General features: G+C 35.1%; 1 protein-coding gene across 1 annotated transcript; it reads left to right on the top strand.

The window, feature by feature from the left end:
• Nucleotides 1–350: 350 nt before the first annotated feature.
• On the top strand, nucleotides 351–2,233 carry LOC107782415 (CASP-like protein 1F1). The gene is made up of 3 exons (XM_016603301.1): nucleotides 351–641; nucleotides 738–861; nucleotides 1,894–2,233. The coding sequence occupies exons 1-3, from the start codon at nucleotides 451–453 to the stop codon at nucleotides 2,113–2,115; spliced, it is 537 nt and encodes a 178-aa protein (XP_016458787.1). The 5' UTR covers nucleotides 351–450; the 3' UTR covers nucleotides 2,116–2,233.
• The last annotated feature ends 9,098 nt before the right edge of the window (nucleotides 2,234–11,331 follow it).

Genomic DNA, 11,331 nt, shown 5'->3' with positions numbered 1-11,331 from the left:
TAAGGGTACGATGTAGACAGTCTACCCTAATACAAGTATTAGTAGATGCTTCCACCACTCAAACCCGGATTTTTGAAAACTGACCAAATTAATTAATTGTGGAAGGTACATAAAGTCTAATTCTGAGGAGCCTCATTATTGTATAAGCTCTTTTGACTAACTATATGGAAAGATTCTACAAATCTTTTTATGTCACTTAATTATGCAGCCTAATAAATTTTTATCCCGCTTTTTAATGTACTTCTCGGACGTGGAACTTATCCATTCGCTCTACTGATCTTTTCCTAATTAGTTTCTTCTTATCTAATAGCCTCCTCCATAAATAACAGCAAAGGAAATTAAACCTCCAGTTTCACTGAGCTCTCTGTTCTTTTTTCCTCTGCTTTGGTCTTTTTTTTATTTACAATTTTCTTTACTTTTTTAAACTACTGTGCCAATTCATGCCTCAGAATGGACAGCTTTGAAGCCAAAACTAATCACGACCCTCCTCTCAAAACTCAGAGAGTTATGCTAATCCTCCAAATTTTGTTGAGAATTTTGGCTTTTGCTTTCACTTTAGGTGCGGTATTAAGAATTATGACAAGCAAACAGGTTCTATTTCTTGGATTTGATGCCCGTTACACCTATTCTCCTTCTATGAAGTAAGTCATTAATATTAATTACCCTTTTGGATTGAAATATATTTTTATGGTTATAGCAAACTTGAATGATTCTTTAATTTCCCCCTCATTTTGCAGATTTTTTGCATATGCGAATGTCAGTGGATGTGCCTTATCTGTTGTTTCTCTGTTTCTTGCTTTGATGTGCTGTCAAAAACCTCGCGATTCCAACAAGTATTTTTACTTGTTCCTGCATGATTTGGTACGTCCCCTCCCAATTATTCCCCTTAAATTTGTAGTATTTTCTCCTTTGATTTATTTCTGATCATTTCCATCTTGGTTTTCATTCTTAAATTACAGATTCCTTGATACAAAATCTCGGGCAAATATTTTTACCTTTCTATCTTTTTCTTTCTGTAAATTACATGCATAATATCTAGGGAAAAGCTTAAAGGGCGTTAATATAAACGAGACACCTAAAATCTCTAATTGTCAGATTTTAAAGATGAGGTAAATATGAATTTCAATAGGGATCTTCACTCAAATAGCCGGCTGGATTCACTGTTTCTTTCCCTAGGCGGTACACACTGATTATACTTAATTATGCACATATTATATAAAAATTGTGCATACATTATACATCTGTCGGCTATTTTTAATTTAACCGGTTGTGTGAGCTATTAAGGTTAATTCCTCATTTCAATATATACCCAAGTGACCTTACCGATCAGTGCTGGGCATCTGTTTGAGCGAATAATCTCTCTCCTTAATACATTACTAAAAATTAATGTAGATGGACATAAATGGGATTATGTAGTAAATTTCTGTCCTAAGATAACATCGTAACAAAATCTGTAAGTTGTGACATATACATCAATTCTGATTAAATATCAGATTTTTATATAGTATATGAAATGTCAATCATAATGCAGTAACTCTTGCTGACATAAAAAGAAAAATCCAACTGAAAATTATGTAACTCCCTTTTATGGGACCTGCATAACAAATTCAAAATTCTGTAGATTTCGTAAGGAAAAGCAAACTCAAAATATGAATATAATCTATTAGAAATATGAAGTGAGAAAATTAACATGATCTACAAAAAAGATAAAATTCATGTACAATGTACCTTTTTAATCAAGTTACCAATTAGTACTTATAATAGAGATTTACATGTAATTATATCATAACTTGTTTGTGTAAATATTTTTTATCCGTCAGTGCATATAACTTAAAATGAGTTGGTTTCATTTTTAAACATTTTTTTTTTTGTTTTGAACTAAATTGTTGACAGTTTGTGTTTGGAGTGCTGGTGGCTGGAAGTGCGGCAGCAACAGCAATAGGATATGTGGGTAAATATGGGCAGAAGCATTCCGGTTGGGAGCCAATCTGTATTTTTGTTACTAAATTCTGTCACAAAGTTACTGTCAGTTTGACATTATCTTACATTGCCATTATTATCTACCTTTGCCTCACTATAATCTCGGCAAACCAGTCAAGACAGATTAAAGCTTAAAATGTATATCATCAAAAGACAGAATGATGAATACATATATTTCAATATTTCAGCGTTAAATGTAGTGGGGTATTTGCAGGTGAAGAATTAATGTTATACTAAATGTAATTTGCATGGAGATACTGGTGTAGTACTTTGAGGTAAATGGAAAAAAGCCTTTCATTCTAATTCTGTAGTAATGTTGTTTAACCAAAAAAGTTTTTTTTGGTCAAAGCAAATAAAAGGATAATTCAAGTTTTTAATAATCAATTTTACTTCATTTTTTCATATATAAAAAATTTGAAAATCATAGAAAGCAATATTGAGAGAATAAGAAAAAAGAAATCTTATTGATTATTCCGGCTCTCTTCCAATAGGAAATAATATGATCTTCCAACAACAGAGAATAGTAAAATTATATGCGATTGATAATATAATTTCGTGAATTTCGTGATAGGGGCACAAGATATGATAAGAAATTTTATATAAGGGTTCAATTTGTAAGTGTTTCGCCCTACTTAATACCTTCCCTTTACAAATATTTCTTACATTAATTACCTGTTACATGGGTGATTCGTAATGGTTATGGTAATAACAACCAATCATGCATAATCGGAGTTTATGTTGATTTCTTTCCATATTCGTGGCTATTATTGAACTTTCCATCTTCGTGGTCTTTAATTATCCATTTCACACCTATTGTCTCCTTTTCATTTATCATGTACGGTAACTTTTTAAATGCATATTTTAATCGTGCCTTATCTAATCTTCTTTCTTCTTTATTATTTTGACTCTTATGACACCTGTCAACATATCATTAGTCCACGTGGCAAGACTAATTTTCTACCAGTGCAAATGTTTTTTCATATTTTTTTAAAAATCTCTAAGAAGTGTTTTAAAAGGAAAAAGTACTCGGTGTTTTACCTCTCATGGAACGATTAATGTTTTGACAATTCAAAAAAATGTTTAAAAAAAGAAGTTATTTATGTCTTGTGCATTTGAGCAAAAACAATAATATTGGTATTTCCTTCTCGACCGTAATGACTTGATGCCATGTCTTTTGATTTAATGAGAAACATTATGTCCATATTTGTGAGTGCATTTTACCTTCCTATATATGAAATCTTATTACCTTTGTTACTCAAGTTTCAATTTAATTACATAGGCATATACAATTTTTAAATAATATATATTTTAGGAATTAAATGAGATATTCCCTCCCCTCATGTTTCTCCTTTAATCACGCTAAAACGTATCTAACGTACATATCCCACTCCCTCCACGTATCTCTACCCCTCCCTCCCCCTCCCCCCCTCCCCCCCTGATTCTGATCCTCTCTCCATCCATTAAGGCTTTCATCCATTTTTGTTCAAAAAGCTTTTACAATTTCTCTCAAATTTTCTGATTTTTCTCTCAAAATCCCTACGAAATCGTTACTGCTTCAAATTTTCCTTCCCTTACGATGAAGAAGAAAGAAACTACGGGGAATAGCCCTAAACAGCTACTCTTGGTGATATTCTTACTTTTGATTTGGGTACTTTCTCAAAGGATTCACCCAAACAAATGGTGAAATTCAAACATGCAACACCAAAGAGAAAGTCCAAGCTTACTCTTCGTGAAGTTAGGGCAGAGGCTCGAACAAAACTCAAGTGTGACAGGGAGCTGTTGAAGCTTCGACATGCTAACTAAGTAAAACGGAAGGACAAAGAAATTGCTCGTGATGATGATTTCGTCGAAGAAGAAGTTATTCTGAAACCTGTAATAAAAAAAAAATCAAAGTTTCTTCTACTCGCAAACCTTCAAAAAAGAAGAAGGTTCAAAAATCTCCTAAAAATATACACCCAACAGTCATTAGAGAAGATAAAATTGTAGTACTTACAATTTTTGGTTGTTATTCTTACTTAAAAAATGTTTTCATTCTCATCCTGATACATTTATTTTTTGTTCTATTATTGTAAAAGGTTTGTGTACATTGTATATATTTCTTGTTTTTTATCAAATTTTCTACATATTTCTAGATTTGTTGTATATTATTTGAAATAATTTTGTTAGGGTATGTATTACATGATTTACTTGATTTTGTTGGTTAATTTTTGCTCTATTTGTAGATGTTAATTTTATTTTCTGTAAACAAATTATATATATTATGTCGAGCGGTTAGTTTTCCTCCCAATTTTTTAAATGTATGTTACTTTGTAGTTTCTTTCTCTAAATAAATAATTGTCAGTTCATTTATAGCTTAATTGTAGTTCAATTGTTGTATTAGTTGTTGATTTTGTAATTTATTTATTTGCAATATATTATTATATTTCTGGTTGTAGATAAAGTATATCAACATTTTTATTATCTTGTTCTCTTGCCTTTAAACATGTTTTATTAACTATTTTCTTCATTTTGTGTAGATTCGGAGATTTTTTGCACCACGTGATGTTGATTATGGCATCACTAGGTTTCAAACATTATCCGGCCTTGTTATCCCTGCCCAAATCAAGGTATTATTGTCTGAAAATGGTATTAAATTATTTAAGAAGACATGTTTTGGGCACTTTCTTCGCATGCCCAAAATATGTATCCAAAATCAGGCAATTCATCTTCTGATGAAGTATGAATTGAACACATCCGGGTCAAATTTTTTCATAGTAGAGATGAAAGGTGAGAGGCTGAACTTTGGGTTGGGGGAGTTTGCTCTGATTAATGACCTCAAATGTTTTACTAAAGTAACCGACTTTGGTTACACAACTAAGTATGATAGTAAAACAATGAGGAGTTATTTGCTGAACAAGGAAAAGGTTGAGAAACCGTACTTGAAACAAATTATAACCAGACATAGTTGGGTGAATGATGAGGATGCAGTCATGCTGTGTATTCTCTATCTGATATAGTTCTTCCTCTATCCCTCAGAAAAACGATATGGTTTGATTGACCACTTTAGGTTTTATTTGGTGAAATTTCGCATGGGGTATCGAAACTTATACACAATTGCCTCAGTCTGTTAGGCATAAGTTGAACCCTTCTTTGCTTTTTTATCCCCTTCGAAGTTTTTTGTAATGACCAAACCGGTTATTTTAACTTTTAAAAACCCGTTCCTTAAAATAAAACTCCCTAAATATACTTTTATTAATTTATGACTAAAAAGGGATGGTTGGTTCGGGATTTGAAAGTGTATGAGTTGAAATCGGAAGACTTGGTTCCTTAAGTTAGCTTTAAATGGACAAGTTTGACTTCGGTCAATATTTTAAGAAAACGAACCCCGGAATCGGGATTTAACGGTTCCAATAGGTTCGTATGATGATTTTGGACCTGGGCGTATGTTCGAATCGGGTTTTGGATAACCCGGGAGCGTTTTGACGCTTAATAGTAAAAACATTAACTATTTGAAGGTTTAAATTTCTTTAAATTTGGTTTGGGGTAGGTTTTTGAGTAATTGAAATCCGTTTGGAATTTCAAGTTTGGGAATAGTTCTGTATAGTGATTTAAGACTTGCACGCAAAATTTCGTGTCATTCCGAGTAGTTTAAGTATATTTCGGCGCATTGGAAGTATATTGAAGAACTTGATATTCTTAAGTTTGAATCAATTTGGTTTAGGGTATGATTCTTAGATTTGATATTATTTTACGCGTTCCGAGAGTTCGAGATAGTCCGTTTTATGATTTCAAACCTGTCGGTATGTTCGGACGGGGCCCCGTGGTCCCGAGTGTTAATCGGACGAGGCTCGGATCAATTTTGGAATTTTGAAGAAGAGCTGAAGCCTTTTGCTTCTGGTACGTTCGCACTTGCGCTTGGACAACCGCAGGTGCGACTCTCGCAGATGTGAGGTTTATGCGCAGAAGCGAAAAGGGAAGGGAGGCCTGCCAACACAGGTGCGGAATCTCGGGCGCACCTGCGAACGCGCAGGTGCAAGAAAAAGAGCGCAGATGCGAAAATTGGGCAGTCAAGTTAAGCTCGCACCTGCGAGGCTTTTCCGCATGTGCGAAAGCCACAAGTGCAAAAGCCGCAGGTGCGGTACACCTTCCGCAGGTGCGGAAATGCCTGTTGGATATAATGGTTAAAAAGTCGGGATTCAGACATTTTGAGCCCATTTTTCCTCCATTTCCGGGCGATTTTAGAGCTTTTGAGAAGGGGGTTTCAACTAACAACTTGGAGGTAAGTTAATTCTATACCCTTTGAGTTAAATACATAGATTATAAGTAGATTATAACTAGTAAATCTTAGAAATCAAGGGTTTAGGTAAAAAAACTAGATTTTTATAAAAATGAGATTTTAACCACGAAAATAGTTATGGAATTGGGTAGAAATTATATATTTGAGTTCTTGAGATTATGGGTAACGTTTACATCCGAAAATTTCCAGAATCCGGGCACGTGGGCCCGGGATAAATTTTAGAAATTTTATCATTTTGGATAGGGTAATTTATTTAATAGATGAATTTCGAATTATTGAACATATATTAATTATTTTATATAACTTTTGGATAGTTTTGGATTTTTCGGCATTGAATCGAGAATTTTACGCGACGCGATAATCGGAAAGTGGACTTTGAGATGAGGTGAGTCTCTTGTCTAATCTTGAGGGGGAAGAATTACCTCATAGGGATTAAATTGAATAATTGTTGATAATTGCGGGGGCTACGTACACACGAGGTGATGAGAGACCGTGCGTAGCTACTATTAATGCTAAAGTCCGGGTAGTTTAGGACTCAAAGCATGAATTGCTTGTGTAAATTGTATTCCTTGTTTAATTAATATTATTTGATATATTTATATATATGTTGTGAATCGTTAGATAAAAATATTAAAGGATGAAAAAATTCATATGCTTGATTTTTCTGTTTAAATTAATTAATGGTTAAAAGAAATTATTCTTCCTCCCGAATTTATCTTATAATAAATATACTCTCCTTCCGGAGGTACATAAAAAAATATCCCCCTTTCTTGTGGAGCGGACCGAATGCCTCGGCAGGATAGATGCATCTATGGATCGCGCCGCACATCCCTCGGCAGTGTACACGACACTCTGGATCGGGCCGTACATCCTCGGCAGAAATCATGCTTAATAATAATAATTACATGATACTTTAATAGTTTATTTCAGCTTGCGAAGCTAATTGATAAATTAAAAAATTCTTGGAATTTAATGAATTATTATTCTTGCTTGTTAAAGAATTAATTGTTATTCCTATAAATGATATTTAATTGATAAATTGAAAATTATTTGAATTGTAGGAATTATTAATATATTGAGAATTGATGCATTTGAAGGAATTTGATTTTTTCCGTTGATTAAATAAATTATATAAAATTCTGTAAATCATGCTGATTTAAATATCCTAATTGTATTTAAATTATTATTATTGATCCAAAGTGAGTGTCAAAGTTGACCATCTCGTCTCTACCACTTTGAGATTAGGCTTGATACTTACTGGGTACACATTGTTTACGTACTCATACTACACTTGCTGCACTTTTTGTGCAGAACCTGATGCAAGTACTAGTGGGGGACCTATCGCCTTACACCCACATTATCCAGGGGCATAGTGGTGAGCTGTCTTTTTTGAGCCGTTCTGCAGCTACTAGTGTCTCTCCTTGTATTTTTCATTCTGTCTATTTTATTTCAGATAGTATTTGAGATTTTGTATAATCTACTAGATGCTCATACACTTGTGACACCAGGTCTTGGCACACACATTGGTAGAATTTGGGTTTCATTATTTTTCTTGGTTTTAAATTTTGTCAATATATGCTCAATTTATTAACTTGGCTTGCCTAGTTGTAGTGTTAGGAGCCATCACGACCTATAAGTGAAATTGGGTCGTGACATTTTTCACTAAGGAATTTGGTTGTATGAGTGTTACTCTACAGTCAACACAGATATAGCTACAAGGGCTGGTAATCGATTCCCCGCATATTTAACTCGACCAGATATGGATTTCTGCATTAGAATAGAGGATGATCAAACCATCATGGATCAAGGTAAATGTTTTTCAGTTTTGTATAAGGCATTTTAAATACTGTCATACTTAACACAATAAATCTACATGTTTATGGTACAAATAATATAACTACAAATTATCTATAAATTGTATACATATGATGACTATCTCACCCATATTTTTATTTTATTCAGCTCACAACCATGATTGAAGTCCCAGAAGAGCTTTCTAGATTGACTTTTCCAGACAAAGTTGAATACATCCTTGAAGAAGCTGAAACGCAGGCCGAGCATCCGTCAAATCCTCTATCTCCATCTGGCAATAAGCAGTCAATGGCAATAGATGACAAGAAAGATATTCAGAAACAACTAAAAAAATTAAGAAAAGATGTTGATAAGGTAACAACCGATGATATTCCTAACTGGTTTCTGCAATTTATGTTATGTAAATTATTTTTTAACTCTTTCTATTTTTATACTTAGGTCGGTTCAGACCTTAGATTGTTCAAGAAAGAATTATACCTAATTCTGATTTTTAGGCTTCTTTATATATCAGTAATCCTCTTATTGTCAGATAAATCAAACACATTTTTGGGCTAACGACCCGACCGGTCATTTTGAGAATTTGGACCATAGTCGGAACTGTGAGAAGACGGATCCGGAATGAAATTCCGTCGAATTCGTTAGCTCCGTTGAGTAATTTTGGGTTAGGAGCGCGTTCGGAATATGTTTTGGAGGCCTGTAGTAGATTTAGGCTTGAATTGGCGAAAGTTAATTTTTTTGGCGATTTCAGCCGATAGTGGAAATTTTGATATCGGGCTCGGAATAGAATTCCGAAAGTGTCTGTAAGTTCGTAATGTCATTTGTGACCTGTGTGTAAAATTTTAGGTCATTCGGACTAGATTTGATGTAGTTCGGTGTCGTTTGTAGAATTTGGAAAATTTTAAATTCTTAGGCTTGAATCCGTGCTTAATTCATGATTTTGGTGTTGTTTGATTTGGTTTGAAGGCTCGACTAAGTTCGTATGATATTTTAGGATTGGTTGGTATGTTTGGTTGAGGTCCCGAGGGCCTCGGGTGTGTTTCGGATGCTTAACGGAATGAATTTGGACTTAGCAAAAATCTCGTGCTTTTGCTGGTTCTTCTTGAATCGCACCTGCGCAAGGCTGCCCGCATATGTGAGAAAATAGGCGCAGAAGCAGAGTTGGGTGGATTGGTCAGGAGTCGCAGGTGCATGGGAAAAGGCCGCATCTGCGATGCCCGCAAATGCGCAAGACTGTTCGCAAGTGCGCAAGTTACGCAGAAGCGGAAGGCATTTCCGCAGGCACGCATGCGCAGGTGCGGCCCTTTCGTCGCAGGTGCGAAGGCAGAGTGGGCAAGTGAATTGCGCAGATGCGCACTTTTTCCGCACAAGCGCACCCGCAGGTGCGAGCCCAGGTTCTGCAGATGCGAAAATACCTGGGCAGTGGTTAAAATCGAAGGGCTTCGCGATTTTTATAATTTTTGACTTTGCAAACTCGGTTTAGGGCAATTTTTGAGAGCATTTTCGAGACATTTATTGAGGTAAGTCCCTTGTGCTTATTTTTGATCAATAATCTTGCCTTACCATATATTTTTCTACCTAGTTAGTGTGTATTTAAGGTAGAAAATTGGAAGTTTGATTTGTGGATTTGGAGGAACATTTGATGTCGGGTTTTAGTAAATTTGATACGGTTAGACTCGTGAGTGAATGGGTGTTCAAAATTTATAATTTTTACCCTATTCTGAGACGTGGGCCCGGAGAGACTTTTTTGGGCGCTTTTTCTAATTTCACACTTTAGCTTCGAATTAATTAGTTAAATTAGTTACTTGTAGTTATCTTTATATTATGCAATTAATTTGAATAGATTCGGGTCATTTGGAGTAGGATACTCATGGCAAAAACGTGATATCGAGTTGATTTGAGCGGTTCGAGGTAAGTGGCTTGCCTAACCTTGTGTTGGAAACTTTTCCCTTAGTATATTTTGATATTATTTGGTGTGTGGGTGCCGTGTACGTGAGGTGACGAATACGTACACGGGCTATTATTGCAAAATTTCCGCTTATCCTTTTTAAATCATAAATTGTTTCTCTTATTAAATTGCACTAATATGTTTAATTATTTAGTTTAGACTAGAAAAGCATGCTTACGTATTTTAACTGCCTATTTGGCATTCTGTGTGCCATGCTTAGTTAAATCCCTATTTTCCTTATATGTGTTCAGTATAAACCGTATAACTCGATGTCATACCTGCCATTTCATCTTGCGTTGCATATTTAAATTGGGACTACGGTCGTATTCTGGGAGATCCCCCTGTCTTGCATATTTACTTTGGGACTACGGACATATTCTGAGAGATCCCCCAATACTGCATATTTACTTTGGGACTACGGACGTATTTCGGAAGATTCCCCTGTACTGCATATTCATTCGAAACTACGGGACAGTATCCCGGGAGATTTCCCACTGTGTTTACCTTGTTCTGAGCCGAGGTCTCCCTTAACTGTTAAATTTTCGAGAATCTCTTTAACTGTGTTACCATATATTTTAATTATATCTTTTACTGTTTAATTTATTATATTTACTCCAGTAGGGCCTTGACCTGACCTCGTCACTACTCGACCGAGGTTAGGCGTGGCACTTACTGGGTACCATTGTGGTGTACTCATGCCCTTCCCTGCACATGTTTTCGTGTGCCGATCCAGGTGCAAGCTATCAGCCTCGGGATTAGTGCGTGCTGCTGATTTTAGGAGACTTCAAGGTACTACTGCTTGCGTCCGCAGATCTTCGGAGTCCCCTTCTACTCCCTCGCCTAGAGACTTTCTTTATTATCTTCAGACTTTTGTATAGAGCTACATAGATTATAGCAGCTTGTGACTTAGTGATATTCCGGGTCTTGGGAAATTATTTTGTATATGCCGAGTGGTACTACTCTTGGCTATTCATAATATGCTGTTTATCTTTAAAATATTGTGTTTTCTTTATATTTTTTGTAATATTAGGCTTACCTAGTCGTAAAGACTAGGTGCCATCACGACACCTTACGGAGGGTTAATTTGGGTCGTGACATTTAGTTCTTTAGGTTTTTGAAGAACTAGGTAGCATTCGAGTGCTATTCAATGATTCAATCAAGTTTGTTTTACACGCAATAAAGAGTCAACAGGATACTAACATCGATGCTAAGGTTCTATTCAAATTGTATTTATTAACGAAAATATTATTTACCCTGTTTATGTTTATATTACCATTCATAAAGGATATAGCCTCAGAAATTCTGATTGCAGTTTAGT

Source organism: Nicotiana tabacum, chromosome 4 (genome assembly GCF_000715075.1).
Source record: "Nicotiana tabacum cultivar K326 chromosome 4, ASM71507v2, whole genome shotgun sequence".
NCBI classification, from domain to species: domain Eukaryota; kingdom Viridiplantae; phylum Streptophyta; class Magnoliopsida; order Solanales; family Solanaceae; genus Nicotiana; species Nicotiana tabacum.
This window is presented reverse-complemented; position numbering and strand designations above follow the sequence as displayed.